General features: G+C 57.4%; 2 protein-coding genes across 6 annotated transcripts; both read left to right on the plus strand.

Moving 5' to 3' along the window:
• Window positions 1–181: 181 nt before the first annotated feature.
• LOC107201221 (GDNF-inducible zinc finger protein 1) lies at window positions 182–8,275 on the plus strand. Of its 4 annotated transcripts, none has more exons than XM_033513149.1 (8): window positions 182–263; window positions 721–896; window positions 1,807–3,278; window positions 3,858–4,724; window positions 5,674–5,768; window positions 6,258–6,425; window positions 6,869–7,026; window positions 7,729–8,275. In XM_033513149.1, the coding sequence occupies exons 3-8, from the start codon at window positions 2,407–2,409 to the stop codon at window positions 7,981–7,983; spliced, it is 2,415 nt and encodes an 804-aa protein (XP_033369040.1). In that variant the 5' UTR covers window positions 182–263; window positions 721–896; window positions 1,807–2,406; the 3' UTR covers window positions 7,984–8,275. The 4 variants fall into 4 exon arrangements, with proteins under 4 accessions (XP_033369040.1, XP_033369038.1, XP_033369039.1 ...); XM_033513147.1 differs by lacking the exon at window positions 182–263 and adding an exon at window positions 321–487; XM_033513148.1 differs by lacking the exon at window positions 182–263 and adding an exon at window positions 321–487 and having other exon boundaries at window positions 2,406–3,278.
• A 123-nt stretch (window positions 8,276–8,398) lies between these two features.
• Window positions 8,399–15,667, plus strand: GZF1 (GDNF inducible zinc finger protein 1). Of its 2 annotated transcripts, XM_033513151.1 has the most exons (6): window positions 8,399–8,530; window positions 9,385–10,826; window positions 12,399–12,493; window positions 12,961–13,128; window positions 13,627–13,784; window positions 14,104–14,531. In XM_033513151.1, exons 2-6 carry the CDS (start codon window positions 9,580–9,582, stop codon window positions 14,416–14,418), a joined length of 1,983 nt encoding a protein of 660 aa, XP_033369042.1. In that variant the 5' UTR covers window positions 8,399–8,530; window positions 9,385–9,579; the 3' UTR covers window positions 14,419–14,531. The 2 variants fall into 2 exon arrangements, with proteins under 2 accessions (XP_033369042.1, XP_033369041.1); XM_033513150.1 differs by lacking the exon at window positions 13,627–13,784 and having other exon boundaries at window positions 8,400–8,530; window positions 14,104–15,667.
• Window positions 15,668–15,789: the final 122 nt, after the last annotated feature.

Below are 15,789 nucleotides of genomic sequence, written 5' to 3' on the forward strand. Positions count from 1 at the left end.
AAAGACAGGAACATATGATCACCAGCGGGAAGAAACAGGGAGACCCTGCGCTTCTCCGAATCCCAGATTTACCCCGCTCAAATTCACAGCTTTGTACTGGTTTTTATGAACACCTCCCTTAACTCTGGCACTGATCTCCCAGGATCCCCAGTGGATATCCCGGGATCCTCACGGATATCCCGGGATCCACACCGGGAGAGCCCGAGGAGCTGCCCCAGCCAAGCGGGCTGCATTTAAAGCACCTGAGGACGCGCATCACCGAGGTCATTTCACCTGATAAAACCCGGCTTTTTAAAAGCGCGGAAACAAACCGTTCCCAGATCGTTTCGGGAGCGCTTTATTTTGCGGATTCGGGCCGATTTAAGGAGGGATTGGGGGGTTTTGAGGGTTTTTTCCCCGGTTTGTGGGAACGCCCTGCCCGCACTCAAGATGGCGGCGGCGCTGAGGCGCTGAGGCCGCGGCCGCCATGGCGGGAACCGGCGGCGGGGTAAGGGCGGCCCGGGGCCGGGAGGGAGCCTCGGGATACAGCCCAGGAACGCCGGGAATCACCCCCGGGAACGCCGGGAATCATTCCCGGCAGCGTTCCCGGCCGCTTCTGCCCGGCGGGAAGCGATTCCCGGCTGCTGCCAGCAGCGGGAGCGCGCAGGTGACTCCCCCTGACGTCCCGGCGCTTTATGGCAAAGCCGGGATAAACATTCCCTATCCCCGCTTTCCTTGCAGCGCTTCCCAGGTATCCGGCTCCAAATCCCGTGGCTGCACTCAAAATGCAGGAGAGGAAGGCGGCTGTGCCGGTGGCACAAGGAGCAAAGCGGAACATTGCCAGAGGATGGTGAGGGCTGCTCCTGAGGGAGCCTGGAATTCCTCGGGGGAGGAGCCTTCCCAGCGCTGTCCCGAAGGTAAAGTCCTTAGGGAGAGAGACAAGTGCTCGGCATTTAAAAAATAAATAAAATAAACAATACCCCAAACTTTAGGACTTTTGGAGGAATTTGGCCAGGGCTTTGCTGGAGGCAGAATGGAAATTCTCTGGAGTGTAAACAGATTTTTTTCATAGAGTGCAAATACTCATTTTTCTGGAGCATCAGTGGGGATTTTCCAGGAGGGTAAATGGAGATTGGGGGTGGTAAATGGAGATTTGATTCTGGGTGATGAATAGGGATGCTCTGGAGCATAAATGGAGATTTTTCAGGTGGATAAAACAGAAATTTTTCCAGTAGGTAAACGGAGATTGTAAAAATATACAAATATAAATATTTTCTCGGAGGTTCAGGCTGCTGTTGGGCTTTATTTTTTAAAGGAATTGTACCAATTCCAGTTGCACCGATTCCAGTTCCTCATCAGGAATTCCGTACTTGAAATATGGATTGAGTTTTGCACCAGTTCTGATGCAGTTTTGACACTTCTGATGATGAAGTGTCTTCCCAAATAATCTCTTGGATTAATTATGCTTCCTGCAAATCTTGCACACCTGTGCACGTTTTTTAAGTATTTATTCCCAAATTGCCAGGGAAAAATCTGGAAAGGAGTTACAAACAAAGCCATAAAATGGGGAGGAAATGGGGTTTTCGGTTCAACCCTTGGAGGGAGTGTTTTGGAGACTTAAGCATTCGGCAGCACTTTGGAAAACTGAAGATCAGCTTCCAAACAGGAACAGAAAATAGAAATCCCGTTGGGTTTTTTTCCTGAAGGAAAACATGGTGGGAATTGATGGATTTGTGGAAAGATGCCTCAGTTTCTGGTGGGGGGTGGTGTGTTAATCCAGAAGCAGCTGAACTCGGAGATGATCCTGGAACTTATCTCTCCCATCAGGCTCCATGTCAGGTCCTGGTGTCACAGGAGCTCTCGGGGGAGCGCGGATCGGGATCTTATCGCGGGCGGGAATCTGGCAAAGGAGCGGCAGGGAATTAGCAGGTGCTGCTCTCATTGATTTCTCTAAGCACTGCACACAACCCGGGATTTCCTGCTGGAAACCACGGAGGCAGCAGAAGGGCTGGAAGCTCCTGTGGATATTGGAGCCGAACCTCTGGATCTGCACGGCTGCCGGTGGGCCGGGGTTGTGTCTCCAGGTGGGAACAGCTGGCAGGTGTTGGGTCGGGAGCGTTGCGGAGATCCCTGCTGGCTGTGGGAATTGCCCGGTAGGAATGCGGATGAGAGCGATCCTTTTCCAACAGAATACAGGCTCTTGTGCCGGCGTTCCCTCAATTTCCTGCTCCTGGGAGATGGTTTAGTTCAGGTGCTGGTGGTCCATCCAAGCTTGGAGGTCTTTTCCAACCCCAGCAGTTCTACAATTCCACCCCTGCGGGGTGAGCAAGGAATGAGGGCGTGGAATTCTGCTGGGCTTTCCCTGCCAGACTTGAATGGAAGGATAGGAAAAATCATTCCAGCGTTTCTCTGTTTCCTTCTGGCAGGATGGAGAAGAGGAAAATCCTGATGAAGTCCAAGGTTGCTGCTCCCAACCTCCTGAGGGCTCTGCATTCCCTGTACCGGCTCGGGCACCTCTGCGACGTGACGGTTCTCACCCAGCACCTGGGAATTCAGGAGGAATTCCTGGCTCACAAAGCCGTCCTGGCAGCTTCCAGCAACTACTTCAGGGGGCTTTTCCTGCACCAGGAGACGCTGGACGCCCAGAAGTGCACGGTGACCCTGCAGGACATCTACACCGAGGAGTTCACCTCCTTCCTGGAGTTCGTCTACACGGCAGAGGTGGAGATCGAGGCGGGAAAGCTCCAGCGGATGAAGGAAATAGCGGAAAGGCTGGAATGCAAGGATTTGCTGGACATCTGTGAAGAAGTGAAGGCAGAGGGCAGGAAGGGCTTGGATTTGAGCCTCCGCCTGAAAGGGCGGAGGGGTGAGAACGGGGGATTGCAGTGGCCTGGCATCCAGCAAGAGGAGAACCCCAGGAACTCCGCCCAGGTCGTGGCAATTCCCATGCAGAGGAAACTTTGGGATAGGCAGAAGCATCAGGAGCTGCTGCCGGAGCTCATGGGAGGCCAGGCGGGAGGCCTGGAGCGGGAGGCCGCAGCTTTCCCAGCCCCCAAATCCAGGCCGGCAAAGCTGCCCAAGTGCAAGGAGACGCGTTCCCCGTTGGGACTGGGTGTGGCCATCAGCAGCCTGGAACACCAGGATGGCCGTTCCCTGGGCGAGGGGCAGGAGCGGAAGCGGGAATGCCAGGCGTGTCCCTACTGCGACGAGGCCGTCGGCTCCGAGCGCGGCCGGACGCGCGGCGGGGACGGGCCCTACCGGGGCTTCGCCCATGGGGCCGCCTGCACCTCCCACCTCAGGTACGGAACTCCCGGGAACACGCTGCCCAGGGATCCCGGGATAAAGCATTCCTGGAGCCCTCCCTGCCTTCGTTCCGGGATTCCTTGGATCTGACTCGGAGCGGGTTGAAATGGGAATTTTTCTCTTGGCCACGCAGTGTGGATGACTGGATTGGGGTCTCCCAGATGGGGAATTCAGGGAATTTCCTGTTGGATTGGGCAACTGGAATTCTTTGTAATCCCCAGGTTTGGGGTTATAAATAGGAATTTTGTGTCTCTCTCTGAGCATTTAATCCCTGTTTCCTTTGGTTTAAATCCGTAATTTCACGGCCTGGGAAGAAAAGTCCATCCTCCGTTCCTGATGAGGTGAAAAACGCAGACCTTAATGAACTGAGGCATTTTAATTGTCCTCAGTTATCCAGTCCAACTCTTCCCAAACTCCCCATATTTGCAGGCTTTCCAAACATGCTGGGAATTTCTTAAACGGCGCAAGGAACAATTCGAAGGAACGGACTCTTCCCCCAAGGTCTGAGTTGAAACAATTAAACAGTGAATGAGTTTCAGATAAATTTAATTGAAGTTGTGCTCCGTTTTTAACAGGAAAATCCATGAGTCTGGGCAAGAGAGGAAACTCCTGCCTGTCTACTGGATGGTGGTTCCACCTCCGCACGGCCCAAACCCCACAGGCCGTGGCAGAGATCCCGACGGAGAGACTCGGGATGGGACACCGGAAACCTCGGGGCGCGAGGAAGACCCCGGGAATTCCTCCGTTGCTGAAGCAGAAAGGAGCAAGGAGCAAGAGGAATCCCAGGAAGCTGAAGGAGGGAATGAAGATGAAGGTGGAATGAGTGTGAAGGGCAAGGAGCAGGGAGAATACGACGCGGGATACTCGGAAGTTGAAGGAAGCAGAGACAACGAGGAATGTCACCAGGAGCAGGAGGAGGAGGAGGAGGAGGAAGCCTCAACAGAGAAGGACAGCAGCGAACCCGAAGCGGGGTTCAAGCTAAAGAAGGCCGGTAAAAGCGTGGCCAACAAGAAATCCCTGTGCGTGATCCAGTGCGACAAGTGCCAGGAGCAGTTTGTTTCGCGGAAGCAGTATGTGGATCACTGCCGGGACGCGCACCAGAGCCTGCCCGGCAAGGCCTACCGCTGCGAGCTGTGCGGCAAGGCCTTCGCCAGCTCCACCAGCTGCAAGGAGCACCGCGCCTGCGTGCACAGCGAGGAGAGGAGGTTCTCCTGCGGCCTCTGCCAGGCCACCTTCAAGAGGAAGCGGGATGTGAGGAGCCATTCCGTGCGGAAGCACGAGGGCCGGGCCAAGCGGCCGCTGTGCTCCGTGTGCGGAAAGATGCTGAGCTCCCGCACGGCGCTGGTGCTGCACATGCGGACGCACACCGGCGAGAAGCCCTACGAGTGCGCCGTGTGTCGCTCCAGGTTTGCTCAGCCGTCCCAGCTCAAGATCCATACCAGGTCAGACTCCAGCCGTGCCCCTTGCTTGCCCCTTAGAGCGGGAACGCCGGGATATCAGGTTCGGTGGGATCCGTGATGAATTCCCCTTTAGGCGAAGGCTTTGGTTCCGTGCCGCGTTTCCCGCGGTCGGGGTTTCGACACGGATGCCCCGGCCAAACTTGCGAGGAATGTCCGTCATTCGGGACAGGCTCTAAAATCCCACGCCGGCCCTCGGTGACGAAGAGTGAGTCAGGGATCCTGGATCAGGGGGTCCTGGAGCACGGGATCGCCATGGGATTTCATCTCTGTGCGCAGCTCCAGATCCGCGCCGCTCAGCTGCAGCTTGACGGGAGGAGCTGCTCCCTGGTGGTGGTGTCTGCGTGGATGTGTCCTCTCCCAGGAGAGGGCGAATCATCCCGTGGAATTCCCCCTCTTCGGAGCAAGAGTGATGACAATCCTTTGTCCTGACGGCTCAGAATCAGGAATGATTTTGGATGTCGTCCTGTTTGGGTTGGAATAAGTTAAGACCAAACACTGAGGCTCAGATTTTTCTGATTCTCTGTCACTTTCTGTCATTTTCCCTTCTTTCCCCTTTCCCATGCTCTGAGCTGCCTGGGGAGGAAAAAAAAAAAAAAAGTTGGATTTTGTAGGGCCTAAAAGTGAGGAAAAGGTAAATTTTAAATGGGGATTTTAAATTTTAAAAGGTAAATTTAAATAGGGGAATTTTAAATTTTAACAGGCAAGTTTTTAAAAGGTAAATTTAAAACAGGAATTTTAAATTTTAAATGGGGGATTTTAAATTTTAAAAGGTAAATTTTAAATGGGAATTTTACTCCTGGAGACACTGTTTTTTGAGGGAGCAGAGTTTCCCTTTCTCACTACATTTCAAACCCAAACGTCGTTTCAGGCCCAGCATTTTAGGGAGCAAGACCTAATTAATCCCTAATCACCGGTGTTTTGTCTCCATTAGATCCCACACCGGGGAGAAGCCCTACATTTGTGAGGACTGCGGCGCTTCCTTTGCCGACAGAGGAAAACTCACCGGCCACAAAAGGACACACACAGGTGGGAATTAAATATTCCAGCTGGTTTTCCCCATCCCTTTCCTGTTTTATTGCTGAGATACGAAAGAAATGCTCCCTTTTTTGGAACTCCTGGAAGAGTATCCAAGTACCAGGAAGGAATTCATGGGGATAGAAGGACTTGTAGCCTGGAGAAGAGGAGGGACTTTGTTGCTTTCCGCAATTCCCTGACAGGAGCCGGGGGGAACTTGGGCTCTGCTCCCAAGGACCGAGGGATAGGATGAGAGGAACGTCCTCAAGTGGTGCCAGGGGAGGGTATCAGGAAGGAATCCCTCATGGAAAGGGTTCTCAGGGTTGGAATGGGATGGAGTCCCCATGCCTGGGTGTGCCCGGGGATGCTGCCGGGGCAGGGATCAGGCACAGCTCGGACTCGATGACCTCGGAGGCCTTTCCCAGCCTGGGCTCTGGGATTTGCAGGCCGACTCCTAGGGATAAATCCCCCTGGGAGAATTCCCGGTTTCTCTTCCCTCAGGAGAGCGGCTCTTCGGGTGCGACGTGTGCGGGAAGCACTTTGCCACCAACGAGTACCTCAAGTGCCACAAGCGCTGCCACCTGGGAGCCAAACCCTACAGCTGCCAGGTCTGCGGGAAAACCTTCGGCCTCAGAGCCTCCCTGGCCCAGCACAGCAACGTCCACGCAGGTAAATCCCAGGCTGGAAAAGGGATCCTGCCTTTGTGCTGCTTCCCGCTGCGGGTGGGACCCCAGAACCACTGAGCTTGGGAAAGGGACGTCGGGTCCAAGCTGTGCCGCATCCCCCCAGCTCGTCACCGAGTGCCACATCCAGGCATTCCTTGGATTCCAAGGAGGGGAATTCCATCGGGAAGCAGGGCTCATGCTGACCCTGGCTCACGGGAGCCGTGTGTGGTACCCTGAACAAACCCTGAGGCCCGGATTGTGCGGCTGAAGGAATCTGGGGGCGGAGGTCAGCCGCGGCCTCGGCGGGCATTGGGGAACATTTCCCATGGAATGGTTGGGATTGGGAGGCACCTCAGGGCTCATCCCATCCCACCCCCTGGCACGGACAGCTCCCGGCTCTCCCAGCCAGCTCCGAGGAGCCGCTCCTAACGGGCTGGCTGTTCCCAGAGAGGCGTCCCTATTTCTGCGAGCAGTGCGGCAAGGCCTTCACGCAGCCGGGAGCTCTGCGGCGCCACCAGCGCATCCACACCGGAGAGAAGCCCTACAAGTGCCGGGCCTGCGACAGGACCTTCACCGACATGTCCACCCTGCGCCGGCACGCGGCGGTACGGCATCCCACGGGATCTTCCCGCTCCTCCCTGCCGGCATTCCCATCCCAGCAGGAATTCCCAGCCTCGGGAGCTTCGGGGCAGGGCGGGGAGCCACCGCCTTGACACCTATTCCTGAAGTTTGTGGGGTTTTCCCTCCTCCCTGCCGCTGCTGGCAGCCAATCCAGTCCATTCCCAGTCCTAGGGGGAGGGTGGCCATCCCTGGGAGTGACGGCACTTCCGCTCCCAGATCTTTTCCTAAAAGACTCCGTGGGAAGGTGTGAGGAAGGGCTTGGGATTTGAGGTTGTTTTTTAGGGATGAACAGCAGTGTCCCCGCTGCTTTAACCCTCACTGCGGCCCCGTGCCGCAGGAATTCACACATTCCCAGCTCAGGAAAACGCCGAGCTCGGCTCTCCCCAGACACCTCTGGGTCCTGGAAGTGACAGCAAAGACAGAACGGGAGGTTCCCTTCCAGCTCCCAAGTCAGACTCCTGCCCGTGTGCCGAAATTCCAGCTGGCTTCTGGAAGCATTCCATGGCAGCAGAGCCAGAAATCCGGCACGCAGCTGGCAAAAGAGCCTCGTTCGTGTTTGAGTTGGGACTTGGAGCACGGGATCCTGGCGCTATCCCAAAACTGTTGGATTTAGCTGGGGATGAAGTCAAATATTTGGCAGATAAAGATCAGATCCCTTTTCCCGCCCTGCTCCTTTTTCCTCTCAGATCCACGACCGCAACGCTCACTGGAGGAGCTTCTTGATCGACCTCACGCAGAAAAAACACCACAACTGGTCCAAGATCGAGACTTTGGCGGAGGCGCAGCCAGGACGGGATCCCACGCCGGGAATTTGCTCTCTGGACCACGGGCAACCTCACAAACCACAAAGGGCCAAATCAGCGGCAGCAGCAGCGGCAGCAGGCGTGAGCCCCGGGCCTGGGGACAGCGGCGGCGCTGAGCCCTCCCTTTTGTACTTATAAAGTCCATTTTAGCCCCAAAACGGGCGCTTCGAGGTGGGAACTCTCCTTTGGGATGCAGGGAGCCGTTCCCAGCGCTCGGTGTGACCTCGGGAGCGTTACGGGTGCTGAAGGGGTAATTTTCCCTCCTCAGGAGGGTTTTTATTCCACGGAAACCTTTGCAGCCTTCCGGAGGTTTGTGTTTTTCCCCGAAGCTGTGGGAGCATCCCATTGGGAGTGGGCGGGGCGGGGTGTGTGTTTACGGGCCGCTGTAAATCACCAGTTCCGCCTTTAATAAAGCTGTCAGTGCCGCCCAGCCCGGCCCTCCTTCATTCTCCCGGATTTCCCTGGCAAAAACGCCGGGATTTGGGAATGCCGGGGCATGGGCGGGAGAAGGCCGCGTTGCCGAGCAACGCCCGGCGCGTTTCGTAGCGTCACTTCCGGCGCGCCGCCGCCCGGGCCGGGGTCGTGGCGCGTCAGCGCTTCCGGCCGCGCCCGGGGCTGAGCGGGAGCAGCGGCCGGGAACGGAACGGGAACCGAGCGGGGACGGAACGGGAACCGAGCGGGAACCGTGAGTGCGGGAGCCACGGCGGGCTGGCCCCCACCCGCCTCTTTCCCCCTCATTCCCCCCAACTCCGCCTCTTTTCCCCCCTTCTTTTCCCCTCCCTTTTCTTCTCCTCCCCCTTCCCCTCCCCGTTGCCCCCCGTTCCTCTCCCGTTTTCCCCCCGTCTTTCCCCCGCGGCAGCATTCCCAGGGATCCAGGGGGTTGGAAGTGGGCGCTGTGGGACTCCAGCAGCAGCCGCCGGGGAATCCTCTCCCCATCCCCTTCGGGCTGGGGCTTTTTGCCTGTTTCCAGCCGGCTGTGCCTCTGGAAGGGGCGGGATTCCTGGGAAACGGCCGGGATGGGAATTGGAGCTTGTGCAGCAGCACGAGAGGGAGCTAAGAGAGATTGGTTTTCTCGGGGTAAAAGATGTTTTGGTGTGGTCTATGGAGCATTGGGTGAGACAAGGCTGAATTCCCGGGACACGGGAAGAAATCCCTGGGGCTCTGGTAGGAACAGGCTGGGGCTCAGCAGGTTCCCTGGAGCAGCTTTAAATCCACAGAAACCTGGTTTGTTCTGGGGCCGGACCCTTGGGAACGGCGCCCCAAAACTTCTGCCCCTTTATACACCTGGGAGCAGCTTCTGACATTCCCGGGAAATGGGGGGCTGGAAAAGGACCTTGGGAATGAGCAGGCCCTGAGTCCATCCGGAGGAGCTGCCGTCATCCATGGGGTTCTCGGTGTGTGGACGCGGTTATCCGTCACGGGAGAGCTCGGGATCGTACGGGGGAAGCATTTCCAGGCGGTTCCTTTGGGATTGTCCCGTTACCTTGTGCTCAGTCTTGCCTTCCTTTTATTGCCTGCTGCCTCATTCCTTAATTCCAGGTGCCTTCGCTGGGATCCAGCTCCGCTCCATCCCTGTCCCAGGGATTCCTGGCAAGTCAGGCTTGGCGTTTAGGCTCTCGTGGGCTTCCAGCTCGGTGGCCGCGCCGAGGAGCCGGCGATGGCTCCGAGGTGGGCGTGAAGGACCTGGGAGCTCCTCGGATCCCCACGGAGCGTGGCGGCGGCATTCCCGGGAAGATGGAGAGCAATCCGGTGCTGCTGGAATCCAAGTCGTCCCCGCTGAACCTCCTGCACGAGATGCAGCAGCTGCGGCTGCTGGGCCACCTGTGCGACGTGACGGTCAGCGTGGAGTACCAGGGCGTGCGCGCCGAGTTCCCGGCGCACAAGGCCGTGCTGGCCGCCACCAGCAAGTTCTTCAAGGAGGTGTTCCTCAACGAGAAGGCGGCTGACGGCCCCCGCAGCAACGTCTTCCTCAACGAGGTGCAGGTGGCCGACTTCGCCTCCTTCCTGGAGTTCGTCTACACGGCGCGCGTGGAGGTGGAGGAGGACAGGGTGCAGCGCATGCTGGAGATCGCCGAGAAGCTCAAGTGCCTGGACCTCTCCGAGACCTGCTTCCAGCTGAAGAGGCAGATGCTGGAGTCCGTGCTGCTGGAGCTGCAGAGCTTCTCGGAGTCGCAGAGCCCCGAGGGGGAGAGCGCGGCCGAGGCCAAGCGGGAGCCCCCGGAGCCGCCGGCGGCCGAGGGGCCGGCTGCCAAAGCCAGGGAGAAGGCGGACAGAAAGAAGGAAGCGCTGAAGGCTCCGTACGCCAAGATCCGCAGGGCGAGCGGGCGGCTGGCCGGCAGGAAGGTGTTCGTGGAGATCCCCAAGAAGAAATACACCCGCAGGCTGCGGGAGCAGCAGCGCGACGCCGGCGCCGCCGAGCGGGAGGAGCCGTCCCAGGGCGAGGAGGGGCAGTGCAAGCAGGAGGAGAGCTCCGGGGAAACCGAGGCCGCCCGCCCGGACAACCCGGCGGAAGGCGGCGAGGGGGACAGGAAGAAGCAGCGCGGTGGCGGCGGCAGCGGCGGGGGCTTCAAGTGCGGCACGTGCCAGAAGGAGTTCCTGTACGAGAAGAGCTTCCTGAAGCACGTGCAGCAGAGCCACGGGGCGGCGGCGGCGCCCGAGTTCCGCTGCGAGACGTGCGCGCAGACCTTCGCCAACCGCTGCAACCTGCGCAGCCACCAGCGGCACGTGCACAGCAGCGAGCGCCGCTTCCCCTGCGAGCTCTGCGCCAAGCGCTTCAAGCGCGGCAAGGACGTGCGGCGCCACGTGCTGCAGGTGCACGAGGGCGGCGCCGAGCGGCACCAGTGCCAGCAGTGCGGCAAGGCGCTCAGCTCCAGGACCGCCCTGCGCCTGCACGAGAGGACGCACACGGGACACAAGCCCTACGGCTGCCCCGAGTGCCAGGCCAAGTTCTCGCAGCCTTCCGCCCTCAAAACGCACATGAGGTACGGGAGAGGCGCCAGCCTGGGCGTGGGGCCGCACAAATCCCTGGTTCCATGTGGGATTCAGCCTTCAGGGCCTCCCAAATCCCTGGTTTTTCTTTCAGGGCCTCCCAAATCCCTGGTTTCGTGTGGGGTCCTGCCCTGAGGGCCTCCCAAATCCCTTTTTCTCTTCAGACACTGGGTTCAGCCTTCAGGGCCTCCCAAATCCCTGGTTTCTCTTTCAGGGCCTCCCAAATCCCTGGTTTCTCTTTCAGGGCCCCCCAAATCCCAGTTTTCTCTTTCAGAGCCCCCCAAATCCCAGTTTTCTCTTTCAGAGCCCCTCAAATCCCTGGTTTCTCTTTCAGGACCTCCCAAATCCCTGGTTTCACATGGGGTCCAGCCCTGAGGGCCTCCCAAATCCCTTTTTCTCTTTCAGGACCTCCCAAATCCCAGGTTTCTCTTTCAGAGCCCCTCAAATCCCTGGTTTCTCTTTCAGGGCCTCCCAAATCCCTGGTTCCATGTGGGATTCAGCCTTCAGGGCCTCCCAAATCCCTGGTTTCTCTTTCAGGACCTCCCAAATCCCTGGTTTCACATGGGGTCCGGCCCTGAGGGCCTCCCAAATCCCTTTTTCTCTTCAGACACTGGGTTCAGCCCTCAGGGCCTCCCAGATCCCTGTTTTCATGTGGGGTACATCCCTCAGGGCTGCTCAGATCCCTATTTTCTCTTTCAGGGCCTCCCAAATCCCTGTTTCCATGTGGGATTCAGCCCCCAGAGCTTCCCAAATCCCTCTTTTCTCCTCATGTGGAGGTTCAGCCCTCAGGGCCTCCCAAATCTGTTTTTATATGGGGGTTCAGCCCTCAGGGCTGCCCAAATCCCTGTTTCCATGTGGAGGTTCAGCCTTTAAAGCCTCTCAGATTCCTGTTTTCTCTTTCAGGGCCCCCCAAATCCCTGTTTTCTCTTTCAGGGCCCCCTAAATCCCAGTTTTCATGTGGGCAGAGGAGGGGGTGGCGCGTCCCCCATGACACCCACACGGAGCCGCTGGGTTTTTATCTGTCCCGGGGTGTTTTTATGAGGGAAAAAAATCACCCCTGAGGGACTTTAACCTGATTTTGGCAGTATTTTATCTACCTCAGGGCCTTCTGATAAGGGAAAGATAATCTCTGAGGGGTTTTAACCTGAATTTATCCATTTGATCTTGCTGAGGGAATTTTTATTATGGAAAAAATCGTCTCTGAGGGGGTTAGCATGATTTTATCCTTAATTTTATCTGTCTTGGGCCAGAGACATTTTTATGAGGGGGGAAAAAAAATCCTCTCTGAGGGGTTAAACCTGTTTTTTGTTGGGTTTCTTTTCCTGTTCCCAGAGGCCTTTCAGGAATTTTGGACTCTGGGAACTCAACGCTGCCTTAGTTTGGGTGAGGTGGCAGCCGGTGGTGGGAATTCCTCATCCTTTGGGATCTGTTTTTCCAGGTGGATGTGCCTCTCCAGGAAAAGCAGCCATCCCTGAGAGGCTTCCCCTCATATCCCAAAGGATTGGGCAGCCAGGGAATGGGGGAAAGGTTCTTCCTGGAGTTTGAAGATCCCTTTTTCCTTGCAGGATCCACACGGGGGAGAAGCCCTTTGTGTGCGATGAGTGCGGGGCGCGCTTCACCCAGAACCACATGCTCATCTACCACCGGCGCTGCCACACAGGTGAGCCCGGAAAAGTGGGAAAATCCAACCCCAGGCGTTCCAGGGAAACCGCTGCCCTCAGGAAATGCTGCTCTTAATCTGCGTTTTTAGGGCTAAAACGAGATCCTGTCGTCTCCTCGCTGGGATGTGCCTGAGGAAGGTTCCCCAGGTGGTTTTGAGCTGAGGGAGGGTTGGGTGAAATTGGATTTTTTGGGGGAGAAATCCCTCCCTGTGGGAGTGGGGAGGTGCTGTAACGGTCTTCCCAAAGAAGCTGTGGATTCCCCGTCCCTGGAAGTGTTCCAGGCCCGGTTGGGAGTGGCCAGTGGGACAGGGGAAGGTGTCCCTGCCCATGGAGTGGTTTGGAACCGGCTGACCTTGAAAAGACCCCACAGTGAGGACACGCCCCGGAATTTCTCCAGGATTTTTTAGGAGTATTCCCAAAGCTCTGCTGCTTTCATCCTCCTTTCCCCCCACCCTTTTTTTTTCAGGGGAAAGGCCTTTCATGTGTGAGACCTGTGGGAAGAGCTTTGCCTCCAAGGAATACTTGAAACACCACAACCGGATCCACACGGGATCCAAGCCCTTCAAGTGTGAGGTTTGCTTCCGGACCTTTGCCCAGCGGAATTCCCTCTACCAGCACATCAAGGTCCACACAGGTAGGCTGTGCCCCTTTCCTTGGACACACAAACCCCTCAGTGCTCCAATATTCCAGCAAGGAACTCTCAGCCAGGCTTTCCCCCACCGGGGCCCCGCTCCACCTGTCGTGTTCTCCCCTTCTCCCACTGGTCCCGAGGGACAGCGTTCCCTGGGATGCTTCCACAGGCCGTGGAGGTACCTCGGTGATCTGCCAGGATTGTGGGGGACCCAGGGTTTAGCTCCCGAGGTTTATCCAGGGAAGGGGGAAAACGGGATCAGTTTCCTCCCGGCGGGGAGTTTGTGGTGTGTTGGGAGCGATCCCGGGGCTGGGAACAGCGGGACAGTGAATAAGGGGGAGGAATCCTTGGATTCTGGGTAGGACTCGGGTCTCCAGTGGAAAAATCCCTGGGAAATCCATGGAAAAGGCAGCACGGCTTTGTGGGGCTGGGAGGATGGAGAGGGCAGGACGTTTTCCCTGGGCCAGCATTCCCAGCCCGTGTCCCGTGGCGCGTTCCCAGGGGAGCGGCCGTACTGCTGCGACCAGTGCGGGAAGCAGTTCACGCAGCTGAACGCGCTGCAGCGGCACCACCGCATCCACACCGGCGAGAAACCCTTCATGTGCAACGCCTGCGGCAGGACCTTCACCGACAAATCCACGCTGCGCCGCCACACCTCGGTACCGCCAGGGACGGAGGGAGGGAGCCGGGTTTCATCCTCCTTTCCCCACCCTTTTTTTGGGGAGGTTGGGAAGGCTCTGCCGTGGTTTGGCCAGGGAATCCGTGGGTGCTGGATCCCTGGAATTGCTCAGGAGGAGCTTGGACGTGGAGCAGCAGGGAGAGGGGAGGTGTCCCTGCCCGTGGCACTGTCCTTCCAACCCGACCCATTCCACAGCTCCAAAAACCTTCCCTACCGATGCCAAACGCGAGCTTGATCCACACTTTTCCCGGCCACCTCATCCCCAGCCTGCTCTCTCTCTGCTGGTTATCCCTTTGCAGATCCACGACAAGAACACCCCCTGGAAATCCTTCCTCGTCATCGTGGAAGGAGCCACCAAGAACGACGAGGGGCACAAAACGGAGCTTCCCGACGAGGAATACGAGGTGTCCCCCAAAATCCCGGACAAGCTGCTGGCCTTCCCAGAGAACAGCCCCTACCAGAGCCTGGCAGCGGGGCCGGGAAGCGGGAATTCCAGCACGGAGCGGAAGGGCTCCGGAGCGCAGGAATCCCTGCTGGGAGAGCTCACCGTGCTGCACGCGCAGACAGACTCCGGGCAGCCCCAGCTCTGTTCAGCCCTGGTGAACATGGAATGATTCGGGATTGCCTCCCGCTCCTTGGGCTGCAGCCCTTGGACAGTCCCGGGCCTGAGGGAGGCCGGTGTTGGGAAGCTGGGAAAGAGCGGATTTCCAGCTTTCCTCTGGACATTCCTTCCCCAGCTCCATCTCCTGGAGGTCGGGCGGGGTGGCACCGCACCAGGGAACGTGTGGGAGTGGATTCCCCGGGAATTCAGGTAGCTCGGTGGTGCAGGTGTGTTTTCCAGGGAATTCGATGCCACGTGGACAATCAGGAGAAGCGATGTTTCTCCCTGACATTCGCTGTGTTTTCCCCAGTGGAATTCCATCCAGGAAAAGTCTGGCTGCGTTTGCTCTTCAGGAAATGTTGGTTTCTCTCTGCTTTTGCCAAAGATCCCCAGGAGTGGGAGTGGCTTTGGAGTTCCATTCCAGGAGTTTGGAGTCTCTGAGCAGCAAAACGGGGCAGGTGGCAGCCAAGTGCTACTTCCATGGTTTTACAATTCCATGGAAACTGGAGCAGTCTGGCACTTGGATCCTGCCAGTTCTCACCTTCCAGCTGCTCCCAGGGAATCGGGCACTTAGGAGGCCCGAACATCTCCTGGAATAAAGTCTGGGAAAAGGAGCTGTGCTGGGAAGGGCTCGGCTCAGAGGCTTCTCCTGCTCCTTTTTAGTGGAATGGGATTTGGGGGGATTTCCCCAGGGCAGGGAAGGAGCCTTGGGAGCGTTGTCCAGCTGGGCCCGCTCCCGTTTTTTTCGGAGCAGCGAGTCCCTGCTGCGGTTTAACGCTCCAAACCTCGGGATGGGCTTCCCAGAGGAAAAACCCGCAGCTTTTCCCGTTCCTTTTCCCACTCCTGTGCCTGTTCCTGTGGTATTCCCCCGGCGATCCCTCAGTGAAGATGTGAGCAGAACTTTGGGAAAGGGAAGCACAATCCAAGCCCGGTGAGACCCAGCAATAAAGGAACCCTCCCCACCTGTGGCACAGAGCTGGTTTTTGGGATAAAGGGATGGCGGAGGCGTTCCCAGGGAATTCTTAAGCAAGAAAAAAAAGGGAATTTTTGTACCAGAGGACATTTCCAAGGGGTTATATTTGAGATATTTATTCTTCCTGCTGGAGCTCAGACATTCCCAATGGAAGGAAGGGGGTTGTAGGAATATTTAAAGGCTGAGCACTCGGATCTGGAGCCGGGGAATGTTTGGTATTCCAGGAACATACGGAAGTGAGTAACTTGTTTGAGCTGTTCCTATTAAAATACGGAATATGGAGACCTCATCCGGTGACTCAGTCGCGTCCAGTGGGACACTCTGGGATATGGAGAGGCTTGGGAAGTTCACCTGGAGAAGAGGTTCCCAGGAAACCTCAGCAGGAAAAGCGGGAGGGATTCTTCGGCAGGA

Source organism: Parus major, chromosome 3, assembly GCF_001522545.3.
Source record: "Parus major isolate Abel chromosome 3, Parus_major1.1, whole genome shotgun sequence".
Classification (NCBI taxonomy): domain Eukaryota; kingdom Metazoa; phylum Chordata; class Aves; order Passeriformes; family Paridae; genus Parus; species Parus major.